Here is an 18055-nt window from a genome sequence, read left to right as displayed (position 1 = left end):
CACAGGTTCGTACCACCGTTCAACGGATCCCCCGTCCCGCTTCTACCCTTGTAAACTCGCGAAAATTGGATCCTTTATGCGATCGAATGGCATCGTTCAAGCGTTACCCCATCGATCGTCACGTTTAACCCTCGGACGTTGCATGGCCGAGACAGTGACGATCTCGATCTACTTTGCTCGATCAGACATACACGCCGCGAATCGTCGTTAATGTCGATACAACTTTCACTTGTTGTTCATTTACGATATCCCTTCGTTTTCAATGTATCAAGAACAGATTAACTTTGTGCACGGGTATACTTTTTCTATCGCTGTCGTCGGTTAGGTCAAACCCGTCTCCAGGAGGATGTCGCGAAGGTTGTTGGTACCAAAAGTTTGTAAACTATACACACCTCGGTTATACATAGTTCCCGCGCAACGTGTTCAACGCCTATTAGTCCGTGGCGAATGCGTGTCCTTTAGTACATGATTGCGATTTCGATTCGAACCACCAGAGAACGAATAAACTAGCAATGTTGCTGAATGCTATGAAATAACTTTAATAATTGAACACCTGAATAACCGAAGTTGGTCTTCCGAGAGCTTGAAAAACTTGCCGTTTGTTAAGAATTCTATTCGTTCCAACTTAGGAAGAAAGTTTCCGTTTGAAAGTTTCATAATAACGTTGCTGATTTATCAATTAAATGCTCGATACTGGACCCCGGAGAATCGAGTTCCTTTGAATGTTATCGTTCAAAGAGACCCAAGTTGATTTATTTATTTCTTCTTAATAAGAAATCGCTGAATAATTGGTAATACATCGATCAATTTATCGCGAATCATTGCCATTGCACCGTCAAACCTTCAACATGATATTTTCGCGGGAATTTTTGAAATCGCGTAGGGTCGCTTACCTAGTCGAAACGCCAGGTGTCACGACGCTCACGCTGTCTAATCAGTGTGTGTCAGAATTCGTGAGCATAGGTGAGCTTTCGGAGTAGTCGGTGTGCGTCGAACCGATACTGCCGGCAACGGCAAGACATGCGCCGCTGCGCTTGCAACCGGAGAGGGAAACGAGCTTTCGGGGTGCATGATCGTTCCTTGCGATCCAGGAACCCTGTCCACCTTTTCTACATTTCCGATAACTCGGAGAAAAATATTTCACTGCATTTGTCAACAGGCGCAACCTCGTGATCGAAGGAGAAAGATTGGAAACGATGCCTCGAGAGGGTGTTAAAAACAATCGAGAAAGAAAAACACCAGCTGCAGGTTGGTTCAACGATCCCCGTACGGGAGCAGTGTTAATTGCCCTTGCGAACGAAACGAGCTAACGGCCGGGTCGTTGCTAAATGACCGCGATAAATTTCAACCCCCTGTTCTTGCTGTCTCTTATTCAATGACCATTTTCTTTGGATCTTCTTAACAATTGATTATCTATCGTGTTTTCTACCTTCTTCCCCGGGAAATTTCTGAGCGAGACCACGTGTTAGCGTTAAAGTATACTTAATAGTTTAAGTAGTAGTCTTACACGGAAGTTCCTTGCAATTTTTACCCTTTGGCAATGAAATTAAAACACGCAAGTATGAATCATTTCGCATAGAGTTTCGCAATTTAAACAGTTTGCGCTTCTTCAGCTATATAAAGAAGGAAAAATCCGTAACCGAGAAAAACAGGAGATATCTCTCTCTCTCGGTCCGTATGCGTTCATATATTTAAAGAGAAAAGAAGAAAAGAAAGTCACGATAGGATGCGCCCGGATGGCTGCGCCGTTCCGCGCGATTCCACGATATAAACGATTCGGCTTTAAATCCGCGAGATGTTAGGCGAGCGATGGAAAAAGGGGAACAGCAAAAGGGGCGAGGGAGTGAAAGCGGTGTAAAAGAGAGAGGAATGGAAGGATAATTGGGGAGAAAGAGGAAGAGAAGGCTGTGTTGGAGGGGTAGCGAGAGCGGAAGGGTGCAGGGGGCAGCGTTCTGGGTTTCTGGGTTCGCTTCGCTACGAAGTTCGGAAAGGCTGCTCTGTGCGACGAATGTGGAACAGTAGGTCAGCGCACTCCGTGACCCCCGCCGCGGCCTACCCCTCTTCGGTGCATACACCCTGATGCGATACCTACGACCCTCCCGCTACCTCAACACCGACCGCCACCCTCGCTACCCCTTTCTCTTTCTCCCTCGTCCACCACCCTCTTACACGCTCGCTGTTTTCCATTTCCTTCCTGCTGGCCGATTGCGTTACCTTACGGTACGCTACTACGCGAATGTATCGTCTTCTTGAAGAACGATTCTTATTAACACCTTGTCGGCCGCCGCTAGCCAATTAATTCCTTTCGCCCTGCTAATCGACCATCCGATTAACTACCTGTTTACTCTGCATGCTCGCGAAATGCCTAACAATTGCCATTTGCCAACGTAAGTACGTATTTCTTAACCCTTCCGCTAACGTATCCATTAAAGCTTCGACGTTTAAATCGTTTATTATGCTGAGATCGCAAATCGAGACTAATGTGTCGACAGAACGAGGATCCGGAGATGATAGAAAATACTTTTGCAAACAGTCTGGTTTCTCGTGGTGGTCGCGTTTCTATCGCAGGAATTGGTGACGCCTTTTTACCGAGAAAAATGTGGCGCAACGATGCTGCAATGTCGCCGTTAACCTCGAAATAAATCTGAGGATATGGCTGTTGCCAGTGTCTAGATCATCCGGTGACGCATCGTAATCACTCGTGGCTCCAACAACCCACGCAACAACGTGGCACGACATTTTGATTTTGATGATATTATAATGGCCCGTTAAATTTCTCCCGGAATCACCGTTCACCGAACGATCCTTCCTACATCGTATCCTGCTTTCCGAACAAAATTTTCGACCGCGTATATTAATAATTCGAATCGATTGCTAACTGAACAGTGAAAGAACATCGCTCGAGAGATCGAGCTCGCAACAAAGCCGTTCCCATCGACGTTTATTAGTTTTACATTTTTCGCACGATTGCACGAGGCCCGATCGACCGTCCAAGATTTTCCAGCACGGTTACGTTCTACGCTCTACGTGCCAAAGTAAAAGGGCGTAGAATATACTTGAAGGATCATTTTCCATCGCCGAAAATACATCGTCGGGCGTGCCTCTTGTTGCCTAAAAATATTTCTGAAAACATCGACCCGATTCACTAGCGGATTAGATACTTTATTATTAACGACTGAACTTTGTCAAATTGAATTTCTTCTAGCAATTTCAGGTATCAAGGGGATTAAAAGAACGTTGATTTCTACTCTCTTTTTCAATATACATGAACGTTTCACACGCGTTAATTTCCGTGCTCTATTTACTCGAAGATCGTTCGCGCGCGACTATCTGTTCAGACGCAGATTTTCAGAGTGCACCGGGCATATGGGGATTCCACGGTGAACAGGTTGCTTGCAGGGGGATGAAATACGATCGACCGGCTGATTTACACGTTTTCACCGCACACGTGACGTCAGCTAGACGACGATCGATGTTATCATTCCCGGTGTGATATCTCGGCCAGACCGAGGGACCGTCGTCGCCGCTCATCGATCTGTTTTTCTACTGCGCGTTAAACGCGTTATAAATACTTGTTTTATTTATACGTATAAACAATCGTCGATTACGAAATCTATAAGCGAATCAATGAAGGAACTCGCGAGGGGAAAGAGCGACGAAACGTGTTAAAGATTAGGAATACGATCGAGTCAGGGTTCAAGTTACGGGGGTGGAGAACCGATAGAGCAAACTAAGCCTCGTTGCTCGCGATTATAAGGGGTTTATAGGTTATGGGAAGGTCGTAGCTGGTGTACCGAACGCGAACATGGGGGTCTTCGGACACAGGGGTTGCAAACAAGGGAGAACCGCGAAGCAACGGAGAGAGAGGGAAATAGAGAAGATGAAATCTGGGTCACCCTGCACCGCGTGTACCTCGGAAACTCGGTCAAGTTTTCTGCACCTGCAGGTCGAACGGCAGGGCATTCGCCGTCTTCTTCATCGTAGCTTTTCTATTTACGATATTTCTCTCCCTTGTACAAACCCGACCCACCCCCGACGCTACTCGTTTTGTTGTTGTCTTCGCTCTTATTTCCGTGTCCTCGCTGCCACGCCAACTGGAAATCGGTCTGAAAAGTCTGTTGCAAAATCGGTTCGACGACTTCATCGAACGCTCATCGAGATAACAGCTTCTCTACCCTTGATTCTAATCTCTGTCAAATAGTTCTCACGAGAATGTAACGAGCTCGCGTTATTTTGAAGATGAGTAAATATAAACGTCAAGTCCTAAAACCTTCTTGTATATAAAATAAGCTTACCCTGTCCCCTGTAAACTCCATGAACGTCCTAAAACGATACCATGCGATATCTCACAGCAGCAAATCCAAGCCATTCGTGTCTCACGCAGACTACGGCATGGTACAACTTTTTGCCACGATTGGCCTCGATTTTCAACACAGTCTCTGGCCAGAAATATTAATTTGCAATTCGTGCTTTTTCCCCTGGCTTGCATAGCCGTGTGACAACGAGTGTCCTCGAGGATCGTCGAGCGGCTGTCACCGTGCGATTCGTCTAAACGGAAAATCAACCGTTCGTTTCCCGGCTCGTTTCGTTATCGCAATTTTTCGACCTGGTTACAGCCGAACCGACGAAACGGAAAGAAATCGCGCGTAAACATTGGCACGAAAGCGAATCGAGTGGTAAATTAATTGGTTCTTCTTGAAGCGTGTCGGTACAATGTTTACGCGAGTATCGATTACTAATGGCTGTTTGCCCAGGTTTCAAACCTGCTCCCGGTTGCCTGCCAACCCCCTGCCTGCCAGCCTATAAACACCATAACCCATATTGGATTCCGCCTGGACGCCATTTTGCCTACGCCTACATTGTTGTTCTCCAAAATCCAACCAATTAAGGTGGAAAGTGTTTTAATGGAAATTTTCATAAGCAAATACTCGCGCGACCTTTATAGCGTCGAAGTATCATGGAACAAGAGGGAACGACGTTGTATCCCGAATAAATCATCGTTTATTGAAACTACGTCGCCAAGAATAACAACGATCTACGCGTCTGGCATAAAATCGCTGTGAAACGATTAAAATTTCATGGCTGACCGTAGCGAAGCGGACTATCGTCGATAGACACGGTTGTATCGGAAGTACTTTGCCTTCGAATCGAGATAAAGTTAGTCGAACGGCTCGATTCTCCGATTACGCCGTGGCTGGCACGAAACTTCCGATCGAATCTCGCGTACTCGTCCCGGAACAATGAAACACGGTTAACTGCGCCCCTATCGTTCCCGGTAAACGCAGCTTCTCTCAAAACGGACGTAGATCGTCGTTGACCGTCTATTTTACATTTTGTTTCTTTTCTTCCGTAAAAAAAACCGAAAGATTTTGATATCCCGCGAGCAGTGGTGGGAAGACAAAAGAAATAGGTCTTGTACCAGTTTTCAATGCGAACAGAGGGCAACGAATAGAAGAAGGAATCGTCGATGTTGAAACGATCGGTCTTGGTATCGCGTGACGTCGCACTCTGCCAAACATTATTATCCCAATTACCTTAATTACCGCGCGGGTCCCTGCGCTTTTTCGTGCACGAAGTCGGAAACGAGGCTGACCAAGCCGAGCAGAGACGGGGAAACCTTTTCTCCCTGTCCAACAGCCCGTGCACGCTGAATTCGCGAGTATTTTCATGAAAGTGGGATAAAAAGGGACAAAAGCGGAGGAACGACGAGACAGGAGGACGGAGAGGGAAAGAGAAATCGATCCCAAGTACGCGTGCACTTTGACAACCCGACTATACGGAAGTGCATCCGGTGCATCGTTACGTGTTGTCCATTAATATTGTTTCTATCCACTTGGCTTGCAGAATCTGACCGGGAAATTCGGGAAATTTTCGCGATTTCTCCTGGGAACCGAAGATGCAATCCCGAAGAACAGGTGTTTGCATTCATGCCATCTTTTAATTCGATGTTCCGAGAACCTGAGTAAATTTGTATTCCTAAATCAACGATAAATCTTCGAGTGTCTCGTTGACGTCCAAACTCCCCCATTGCTTTTCTCTTTTTACCGATTCTTTCGAATATCTCAACGATTATTCTCCTCTACCGTTCGTTTCCTTCCCTAGTCACCCCATTCCACCGACCAGCACGGTTCATCGTCTTCGTAGTCTTCATCGTTTCCGCTTCTATTCCGACCGGAGGAGACAATAAGTGCAATGAGGTGCGCCACGTCGTCGGGTCTCGGTGTGCCTGGTAGACCTTCGTTCGTTGATGGGATCGCGAAACGTTGTCGAGACTCGGCGAACAGGGTGGCAGGCAGGGTGGTGGTTAGAGGGCCGATAGAAGGGATGGACAGAGAGAGAAAGAGAGAGGTCGAAGGGCAAATGGAAGGAAGAGATGGAAGAAGAGCCGGTAGGTGGTGGACTGGCTGTTGGCAGGGGTTGGAGAAAATGTGGGACGTCGAACTCTCCTCGACTGCCTACCCAGAACTCACCCCCTTTGCTCCGCCGTACAGACCTCCCTTTGCTCGCAAACATCCCTCTTCGTCCCCTCCTATCCATCCACGAACGCGTACCTCGCGAGAGATACCGATAGAGATATCGTGTGACATGTGCGAGTATCTTAACCACCCATGCGCTCGTCTAACTTTCGGATAACGTTTGAAATTTCTCTGCTAAATTTGTAACCTTCTTCTTTCTCACCAACGACGACGAAGACGACGAAGACGACGAGAAGCGATGGAAGGATTAATTAAGAACGACGATCCGTCGCATTAGAAATCTACTCCTCATTGCTCGTCCTCGTCGCTTCTTTTGATTACTGAACCATCTTCCAGCCGCGTTCCTCGGACGCTGAATCGATCGATCGATCGATAGATATCGAATTAACGAAGCGCGTTTTCCCGTCGACGATTTTAACCAAGCTGAAAACGGCTGATGCTCGATCGGCCGTGCTACATCTGATGCTCTCGTTCGATCTTGATTGGCGAGAGACCGAGTGACGTCACCTCTATGCTTTGACAGACCGATCGAATGATTCGATTAAAATTCTCACAGTCGAACCCCCACCTTCCAATCCCTCTGATCAACCACCATTCGATACCGACTTTTTCGAGATGTCAAAGAACCAACAGACTTACGACGATGTTGTTTTCGGCTTGCCTACATAGTTGCGAATACGATTATTTTCCAGCAGAACTTTACGGTGTTGCATTAATATCGTGTACAACACAATATACCCGGTGCGGCTAAAGTTGTTTCGCAAACTACGCTGTCCCGTTTATCGACTAACAGCTCTATACGTGAACGCTAAGGGTTAACTTGAACCTATTAATTGCGGCCGCCCTATTTACACGGCGACGCAGTTTCAACCTTCACGCACACGACACGCAACATCGTTAGAAAGTTGTAACGTTATCGTGATCAAGTTTCTTCCTTTAAAATAAGATTGCTCGGCGGTAGGAAAGTTTTCTCGTAGATCGTACCACTGACTGGCACGATAGATGAATCACGATTCACCTGGCTTCTTCGTTCGAAGGTTAATACGTTGACAGTGATGAAATCATCGTGAATTTAATAGCAAGTATCAATTTACGCGATGTAGCAAGTGGAAACGTTAATGTGAAGAAATGAAACGATCGTATCCTGAATAATTGGAATCATTGGGGCGATGCTGAATGAACATCGAAGAAAACTAGAGCGCATTCTATGACCTGCATTCGAAAAACGACTTCATTGCCGGGCATAACGAAAGGAAAACGGTACGTTGCACCGAGAGCATGGCGGGGCTTCGTAAGTCAAGTCATCTGAACCCCGTTAGCTTCGTCATCTATTGGTCTTCTAACGTAAGAGCTGCTAGACACCAAAGCGGAGCCAAATGGATTTACGTCTCCTTATACCGAGGATAGAAACGTAAGGTTTCAGCGGCGTGCCATCTCTTTCGCTTTTTCCATCATTCGCAAATTAATCCATTTCTCTCACGTTAACTTGCTTACCGGTACACGTGATCTCTTACTCATCTTTGCTCCTTCCAAGACGTACCGTGTCTTTATCAAACTTTCGCCCCGTTTCCACGCGAAACAAAAAAAAAACAATCAGGAATATCCGAACCGATATTTTACTTACCAACTTTTCTTATTATCTTCTTCAACTTTCAACGTAAATGTCCGCGACTTAATTGCAAGATTAATGAAAATCGTCGCGACGCGTCAGCGCTTCTGTCGTGGCGAGAGGAAAAAACTGAATGCAGTTTTCTCGTTCAAGTTTCTAGTCCCGGATTTATGACTCTGGAATAACGTTCGAAGACGTATCGTCTTATTCGTCGTAATAAAAAGCCGACGAGTAACCGAACACCCGCTACCTTCTCGACGTCTTTCCTACGAGAAAATATCATTCCCAGAAGGGAACGTCACCTCTGCAAATCCTCCAGTTTACTGACCCTGCAAGACGTTGTACTCATCGTGACCGCGTCCAGATTCACCGTTCTCGCGGACGTATTAAGAAAAGTATTCAACCGGATAATTGAATGCGTTAAAGTGCACCGCGCTGCACACGGCTGGTTGAATTATTTACACGTGTAAGAAGATAAAGGAAACGTGCCTTTCCTTCGCAACCACGTGTTCCTTTGGCAAACCTGTTCACCTCGTACGGGAATCGTGCAACACTTACGAGCCGTTGCAACACCCACCCGATCCACCCCTAATCGGAACGCTGCTATCTCCACGCGTCCCATACTCGTCAGCTTCACCCTGCCTCTCTTTCGTCATCGATAAAAAGAAGATAAAACCCGATCCCGGTGGTAACGAAGTAAGAAAGAAGATCCAGTGACAATGAAAGGAACGCGAGAAAGAAAGAAACGGGGATCGAACGAAGAGAAACAGAGAGGCTGGCACGATTTGAGGCGAAAGAAAGAAAACAATAAAGGTGAAAGAAGAAGGAAAAGCGAAAAATCTCGATAGAGAAAGAAAGAGAAGAATAGGTGTAAGAGCGATAGAGCGATAGTTGAAGAGAGAAGGGGCCATCGGGTGTGATAGAGATAAACGGGGTTGTAAGGGGTAGAAGGAGAGAGAAAGAGATGGGGGTAAGAAGGAGAGAGAAAGGAGGGAAAGAGAAAGAGAGGTGGCACGCGCAATGCGGGTATTGATTCACGGCGGCAGCCGGCAACGAGCCTGAAACACACGACCGAGTCGACTCGACTCCATGACTCTGACTCCGACTCGATTCACCACAGTGACACACACCACTGCCAACGGGAAGGGCTGTGTGTGTGTGTGTGTGGCATGTGTGTGTGGGTCGAGGGAACGACTCGACTACGCCTGGCTACCCGATCGGCTCAACACCGAAATCGTTCGTTTCGACATCCTCGAATCTGCTTGCGGTTTGCCGGCACATTTTCTTCCCAAAATCCAGCTTCACCTACCGAGAGAACCACCGACACCATGCGGCGTACTCCGATCCCTATCAATTGAATGTTTGCAGAGAAAATTATTTCTATCAACCCTTAAGAAGGAATGGTTTAAGGATTCGGTGACCGGTAAAGGGGTTAAGGAACGAAAGGTAAAAAAATGATGAGAATCGAAGCAAAGGAACGACGTCGCGAAATCGACGACGTCTGTGACCGTCTTAATGACAAAGGTCGAGAACCTTGGCGATTTCATTCGCGATAGCGCAGACCTAGTTCCACGTAACGTCGATTCCTTTTATTGATTCTATTTTTACAGGGTTAGAGCAGTCACCTTCGAGACGATCGCAACGACAGCTGTCGCACGGTCAATCGGGACTGAACGACGTTAAAGAACAGACAACGATATGATAAAGATCGTATCGGTGTTCGACGAAATAGAAACGTTCGTGGTAGAAACTTATATCTCGGAAGGATCAACAATTTTTAATTAATCCCCTACCAGTAAAATGCCCGAGCTAATGATATTGCTACCCAGTTTATAAAGCTGGAAATATGAATAAACATATCCGATCGTTTGCATAGCTGAAAAGCAAATTTAAATTCAGCAAAAAGTGTAACGACAACCTGTGATAAAAAGACAAAGTAATGGCTAAACAATCGAAGGCTGATCGATAAGGTAAAAATCGTCGAAAGATAGTGGTGAGAGCACCAAAACACAAACACCTCGCTAAATTAGAGCTTAATTCAGCCGCAGTAGAGCACACCCTGTATTGGTCAGACGCAACCATCGACTGTCGCCATCTGATACCATATTTAACGAGTTAAAATTCCCCTATGATAGTTCGATTATTTATCGCTGGTAATCAGATTCTCACCGAGAAACAATACCTGTTTCTTATCGGAAGCATTCTGCATTATCAACAGCTGCGCTGCATCGCAAAAAACTTATTCTAACGCAAAGCAAGTTTCCTACGTTATCGACCACAAACGGATAAGGATGTGGCTCGTAACATGACCGTTTCAGTCATGATTTCGTCAGCGTTGGGAAACGTAGTTCAGAAAAACAAAACTCACATGATATCACCGAATTTGATGCGGCTATGGACGAGGGCGCAACTCTTGTGATCGCTGGTGGTAACCGCCCTGCGCCTTCTGGCGGCGTATCTCTGTAGATCCGGTGGTAACGCAGCATCGTTCGAGTTTCCAGAGGCAGCCTGTCCGCTATATCCTGCGAGGCCCGCACCTGCACGCACCAGCGGGCTACTGCCACGCCGACGCGTCGACATGTGCCGGCCTCCCACGCCACCCAACATCCTGCAACAAAACAATAACAATCCATTATTTATTAATAATTCTCGTATCGCGAGACAATAAGAACATTAAAAAAATGAATCTCCCTTTTATTTTCGAAACACCCTATGCAATTATTTTCAAGAGAATAGCTTGGAAACCTCGTAAATTAACGCGTTAATGATCTACCTCGGCGGAGTTTATAATTGTCTGATGTAAACGTTTCGGAGCGAGCAACAAGACTGTTCGTTTCGGTTCAGATAAACACCCGGCTTCCAAGAGAAAATTAGTACATCTGATTAAGCGAGACACGTAGCGAACTAAGAAGATTAGGAAGAAATTAAATAAAACCGTTTTCTACTTCAATTGGGTTAAGTTGATTGGCCTAATCCGAAAGGATCATGAACGTGGCAAGTCACGCGACCAAGCTTTTCCAACTTTTTACATTTTCTTTACTTTCCAAATTCATTCTGGTTCAAATTATTCCTCCTATAAATAATCTCTCATTTAAGTAATCACCGATGCTAATGCGTCTATCGTTGCTAGCAAGATTTCAATATCCTACCTCGTTTCCATTTACACCACCCCTCGTGCTAGAAATCTACATCATACACAACACACGTAAATTCCTTTAATTTAATTTAAACGTAAACCGTGTTGATAGCATCGTCGACGAGTCTCTTCGTCGAAACCAATTAAATTAACTGACAATTCTTGTATAAAATATTATTACACATACGAGTGCTTCTGCCGGCATTGAACCGCTAGAAGTGCTGAAGAATTTTGGAGGTGAAGTAATTAAACGGTCACGAATATCCAACGCGATAAAACGTGACGATAGAAAGAAACGTTTCACCGAATATTTTATTTTTTCTTCTGGGTTTAATAATCGTGATGAACCATAACGCGCTAGAAAGTGCTTTCGAACGAAAGAAATGAATAATCACGCGGAAAAGTTTGCTTATCTGCCTCTCATAAGTCAGCCGCTTCGTGCCAGTCACTATCGAAAGTGATTAAGCCTCGTATGTAGTCAGACAGCGGCCTACTACTGTAAGTGGTTCAACTTCTTCGTTTCTCGGACCAAGCGGTTCTCATCGCCTCGTTCATCGCGCGCGTAATATTAAAACTTGATAAATAATTTATTTATCACTTATTTCGCTAGTGTTTAAAACAGAGAAAATATCTTCGTTCTTATGCGAAAGATAGTCGTCTTTGAAATTCCCCGACACCTAAGCCGAGTTAAAAATACCAACAGTTTAATTATCAACGATGCACGACACTAAAAATGATTTCTACCGATGCAAAGATAGAGGAAGATTCATGGAAGCGTCTAACTCTAGTCTATTTTTCGTTCCCGTTTATCACACCTGTTAAAGAGTCCGCAAAGGTTTAGTCGTACCAATTATCGCGATATCTCGTTCTCACTAATTACAATGTACGAAGAGAGAAAAAAAAAGAAAAATAGAGAGTCAGCGACACCCATAAATTTCATTCTGGTCCTGTGTCGCCACGCAAACCCTTGTTATCCTTATGTATTTTTTCCCCCGAGTCTTCTCTAAAGTGTGTTCTATTTATTCCAGCAGCTCGCTTTCTTTATACAGCCTGGTCCCTAGCTATTTGTTCTTATTACGTTTCACCACAGACCCGTATCCTCTCTCTGCCTTCTTTTTCAAAAACGAAAGGAACATAAACGATATAATTCACAAATGCGCGACAATGCTTCAGAGTGACGAATCTACGTATCTTATGTCACTTTCCAAAATTCTCGTACAGGATTTGTTTTTCGATTGCAACCAGCGGAAAAGACTGGGTTTCTAGCATCGTTCCTCGATTTATCGTTCTCAGCCCCCTTACCATCCATCGTTTCTCTCCAAATCGATATCGTAGCAGTTTTTTAATTAACTCAGCTTCGAAAGTTCTGACGTTCGGTTGAAAATTATGTGCGAGAGTTGGAGGTAAACGGTAACCGGGAGAGGATCCGCGGCTGCGTACATCCGGCAGCTTTGAAATCTCGTTAGGAGTTTCTTCGATTTCCGGTTTGAGTAAACCGTACCAGAGGGATTTGTATCGCGACGCGTCTTGTTACGATATTACCCGATATGATTTAACGCGACCATCCTAATAAAACGAACGCGATGCGAATCGAATCTGGCAAAGTTTCGCGTGGAATATCAAAGCTAGAAACAGCCGGTAATCTTCTCGAATACAATTTCGATTCAGTTTGCATCTTGTTTGAATCAATTATTATTGTGGGAAGGAAGAACGTTTCCAAATGGAACTTTGCAATACGCCGATGTTTTTTAATTATCTCGATGCATCGTCTTAGTTAAACGAGATAAATTAAGTTAAACGAAAGGGAGGACAATACGTTGAATACGTTCAGCTTCGACAACGTCCTTCGCGTAGAAAACAATGACGTGATTTTCGATTCAGTTCGACTGGCAGCCAGCAGATTGAATCGTGCCGTGGAATATTCATCGGCGATGATTTCCGCGCTAACACACCGCACCCCAGTTATTTGCACGAACGAATTAATATCTGGCCGTTTGATCGGCCGCGCAACGTGAATTCCAATCTATTACACGCGTAACTAACTTATACTCGTCCATCTGTCAGAAGAATAACGGCTACCAGATCATGACCGCGATCGAGGATAATCCTTTTATCCTATTTTTTAACACTTTTTCTACGTCATTCTGTTATTCCCAATCCTATCGATCCTACGACTTAACGTCGCCATTACTCTCCCTAGATTATATCATCAGTAAGCCTTATAACATAATATTTAATCAGAAAAACGTTTGCAGTTTTACATAGAACCACCCTATACATTTGCTCGGTATTCTCATCCCCACTACGTCAATTCGTTCCCGGTGCTCGAAATTTTAGGATAGCAACCTGTTGCTAGGCACCCCTGGGAACTCTTATCCCACCACCCTGTTACCCAGCAACCCCTGCTTCCCCCTCTCATTCTCCATCTACCTCACCCTACGCGAACCACCCTCCGGTGACGCGCACAGAATAACTAAAAGGATCTCTCGTTGCTTCCTCCTTCGATCCTCTCTGTTCACCTCGGTTCTCTCTCAGTCTCACATCATGAACTCTTTAGGATTTCCCGTGTAAATTCGTATCCTCCCCGAGGACAGTGCACCAGAGGTGAAAGTGAGCTAACAACGAAAGAATATTTAATGAGAGTTTAGAAAATCGATGAATTGATAAATTCCAGGCACGTCATATTTTTCCCTTTTTAAGTGAAAAATTTTCTTCCCATGTAACGCGATGTTTTTCCGCATCAGTTATCCTGCCGTATTTCTTTTCGTTTATCCAGTAGTCACTCGACTTCTCCTTTTTCTTCCACAGACTTTTTTCCAACCAAGAAATCTTTATTTCTTTCGTTGCCGAGTTCGTTCCTTACCGCCCCAAAGGGGTACCATCTTCCGTTCGGTTGGTGTGTATGCCAGCCGTGGGAAATCTAATAACGAGTCGGAGGGGAGCGACTCGCCGTGAAATTAGTTCGTCGCGTAAAACGCTGCCGAGGGAGCGGGAAATCGGACCTGGAAAATCCCTTCGAGGGTTTTGTGATAACGGCACATAAAAGGAACCAAGGGGGGGGAAAGGAAAGGACAACGCAAACATACCAACCGTCCCTGTTGGATCTGAAATTTTCCCCTGTTTGAGGATCCATCCTGATTCAAATATTGTCACAAGAATTCTTCCCTGCCTTCCGATCGTGCATTAGAATTGAACGAGTCTCGATTTGATTCGATTGTTCGATCGTGACGAGGACCTTTCAACCGTATAGAATACAAAATGTACATACATGAAGAGCTTACGAAGGATTACGATGAAAGTTTTGAAAATTTGACAGAATGAAGCATTGCCTGCAACGATGTTCAAAGTTTTTGAGTACCACGTAACCCATGAATTCAAGTTTAAACAATTCGTACATTTTTCAGCGTGACTGATATGTCTATTTATTTATTCATTTATTTGAATATACGGGCATGACTCTTTTTATGAATAGATACATAATGCTTTCAATTATTCAACATAACTCATAGTTAATAAAAATTTTTGTGAACACGCTATTGCTGATCTGTGCAAAGCTGTTACAATATACAAAAGAAAAGAAAAAATATAATAGTGTAATGATATAATATAATATTATATATAATGTTACAGTTCCAGTACGATTATGTGGACATGTTCGCGTGGAATTTCCTTGAACTTGTTTGAACAGTGTCCGTAGCTATAATGGCAAAGTTTGACCTAACGTGAAATAGAACTCGTGCGTGTTGGTTAAGTGGAAAGTTTTGGTCAAGAATGACCGTGCCTCTGCGAGGAGGCTGCCACTCTATCCTGACTAAAATATCATTACATTTTTTAAGGCACAACGAAAGTAACGCTTTCGACGAAGAAAAATGTTCCCTGTTAGGAAAATAAAGCGATGCGACGCGCCGGCTGACGTGGATCGTTATCAAGACAAATCGCGATATATTTTCAGGCAAGTCGGCCTTTTCGTTTTTCTACATCGGATCCTCGAAAGAAAACGCAATAATTCTTGTCGAGACCTTTTGAAAGTTTTCGTACAACGTTGGAATTAACACATATTAACATATTTTCAGAATACACAACCGACCTGTTTCCAAGCTACAGCCAGTTTAGTGTTTCAGTAATATTCGCCTGGTTTTCAAGAAAATAAGGAAAATGACAGCCTGTAGCTTGATTACAAGCTCTCTTCTGCTGCGAGCAGAAAATTACAAGGAACAAGTTGGTAAAACTTCTCGAACACCTCGTTTATTCAAACGCAGAGAATATCGTTTCTTGGTAATATATTAGATTATATGATAAGTCGTCCGCGTAATGAAATGCGTCTCGGAGATAAACTACAATGAATTTTCCGAAAGCGTATTACTACAAAGACTCTGACCCATCTGTCTCTCTTTCTTCCCTTCTCCTTTTACTCGTTTCCCTCGCTAGTAGAATTTAATTTTCCTTCTCTGCTGATCGTCAACCTCATTGACTATTAATGGCTCGAGAGGAAAATCTTCTGACCGAGAGAATCCCGAAGGATCCGTTCATTTACCGTCCTCCTGCATCCGACACCTGCAGAATAAACCTACCTATAGACTGGCGGGAACACAAAGCTCGACGTACACCATGAAACGTTCCAGGGGTAAGTCCATCCTGACCGTCGCTCAAATCTCTCTACCTTTATAATTGAGTTCTATACATTTCGATCGCATTTACAGACGACAATCGACGAGTTTCTGTTACCGACAACGAAATTACTGCTATTCGTCGACGATTAAATTCATCGAAGATGTAACGCAATAATTATCGTTGGATATCGGAGAAACGATGGTTCATATTTTCACGAAGGCTTTCGAACAATCCTGAATGGATTTATGTGATAAGAACAACGGTTTAATCTTATCAAGAGGACACGGTAGAGGAGGGGCACCGCGTGTCAGTCAACTAACCCGCGAAAGGTAAACAGGGAGGCAGGCTCGAGTGGAATGGTAAACAACAATGAAAGGATTTCCAGAGGGTAAAAGCGAAAAGTGAATAGCTAGAGAATGAAAGTGGACGAAGGGGAAGCTTCCTGTTTTCTCGATCGATCGATACGACCGTGTATCCGGTCTTATCCGATCGAGCTGGTCGCATTCAACGCACGGGACTTTACAGGAACGAAATTAAGTGTCTCACCCTGTCCTGATCCCTTTTTCTTACGAATAAGGTTTTTCTTCCCCCCTTCGACGATCGATCTTATCAAGGATCCAATCCTTCCCTCTTATTTTCCCATTCTTGCGTGAAATTTCATTTCAATAGGTGACTCAGAGATTTACTTTATGCCACTTTGTGTTTACTTTACATCCTCCAAATTTTACTTTCCCGACTAAATTACTTTTTATCCATCTTTTTAATCTAGAAATTGTAGATAATTCAGAACGTTGTCGTTTTTTATAGCTTTGCTAGGATGACTTCCTCGATTTCAGAGTTACCGAAGTGACGGGATGTTATTTTAAACGAGAAAGGCTGGTTAAAAATACCTCGTTACCCTTAACTTAACCCTTAATTCTCAACAAAGCGGCTCGAACGACGTTCATAAAGGCTTCTTTGACAAAATGTAAACGCGAACGGTTGACAGCTTAATTCAGCTCAAGTCCCTCTGCTTTTCTCTTACATGCGCGACGTAATTATATAAGAACGACGATGATTTTCTTTGTTCGTAATTACTTTTAGAAAATGAACACAGAAGAGAAAATCTTCCTTTATCTTAATGATGTAATCTTCTCTTATGTTTTCTTTCCTTTCGTATAATCTACAATTGGAATTAATCCTCTGAAAATGATAAACCCATATTACAGTTGTCAGAACAGTCTGTGGTATATTTCGTTGAAGTTTATTTACACAGCTCCAACGGGTTTATTACTTCGCTTAGAATCATGTTCTTTACGCTACGATTTTATGTAAAACACAGCGAGCGCCACAGTGTGTTAAAATAGCCGCCTAATCATGAAAAACTATTTTTCAGCTTAAAAATGTAAAAATTATTAAGTAAGATTATTAATAGTTGAGACATTTCTACGGTATTTCTTTTATTAATTTGAAATATTTAAAATGAAAAGTAGATTATTTATATCTTATAAATTACTATAAGAATAATAATAAAATAATAATACAATGATAATTATACTGGATTAGATAAATTAACTAACTGCTATACAATGAGTTAATCAGATTAATTGAACATATTACCCTACATAAATACACTTTTTATAGATAAACATATTAATTAAGGATCATTAAGCATTTAGGAACTTGAAAAACTCAAAAATGTCATAATAGAAAATAATAAAAATGTTGAATTTAAAGCGGTCGGTCGACTGTTTTAACACATTGAGCGTAGCGTTTCAAAGTTTACAAATATTTTTAATACATTTACCGTCACTATGTATTCGTTCTGCAGAAAATTTCACGTCAATGGTATAGTTAAAAAACCATATAGTTCGACCATTCTTTGGCATTGTTCTTTCTGGTATCCCAGTGAAAGCTGCCTCGACGCTTTTATTGTTCTGCACCGAGCCGTGTTTTATAGTTTTCATAAAACTGACAGACGCCGTTTATGATTTTCCCCGTAAAAAAGTCTCGTCGACGAAACTGCCCTTCGCCCTTATCGACCAAATATTTCGATATTTAACTTATCGTTGCAGCACACTCTCCCGCGCTTCGACAAAAAAAGGTTTGAATCTCAAAGAATCGAACAATGGCTATGAAAATGTTCGATCGATGCTTTTTCCGCGTCGTAAAGCGACTCGACAAGCTTCTTTTTACGATCGTTTCACGAGTAAAACGCATCTTGGCTCCAAAGATCTTTCGCAA

General features: G+C 43.5%; 1 protein-coding gene across 16 annotated transcripts in view; it reads right to left on the bottom strand.

Annotated features, from left to right (window-relative positions):
• The window catches only part of cac (calcium voltage-gated channel subunit cacophony), an 87759-nt gene that overhangs the window by 54804 nt on the left and 14900 nt on the right, over positions 1-18055 (bottom strand). For all 16 annotated transcript variants that reach the window (XM_034326429.2, XM_034326428.2, XM_034326430.2 and 13 more), the window contains exon 2: positions 10454-10693. In XM_034326429.2, the coding sequence (XP_034182320.2) occupies positions 10454-10692 (239 nt within the window). In that variant the 5' untranslated portion in view covers position 10693. The remainder of the gene's footprint in view (positions 1-10453; positions 10694-18055) is intronic.

Source organism: Osmia lignaria, chromosome 3 (assembly GCF_051020975.1).
Source record: "Osmia lignaria lignaria isolate PbOS001 chromosome 3, iyOsmLign1, whole genome shotgun sequence".
NCBI classification, from domain to species: Eukaryota; Metazoa; Arthropoda; class Insecta; order Hymenoptera; family Megachilidae; genus Osmia; species Osmia lignaria.
Note: the sequence above shows the minus strand (reverse complement) of the source record. Positions and strands in the feature narration are given on the sequence as shown.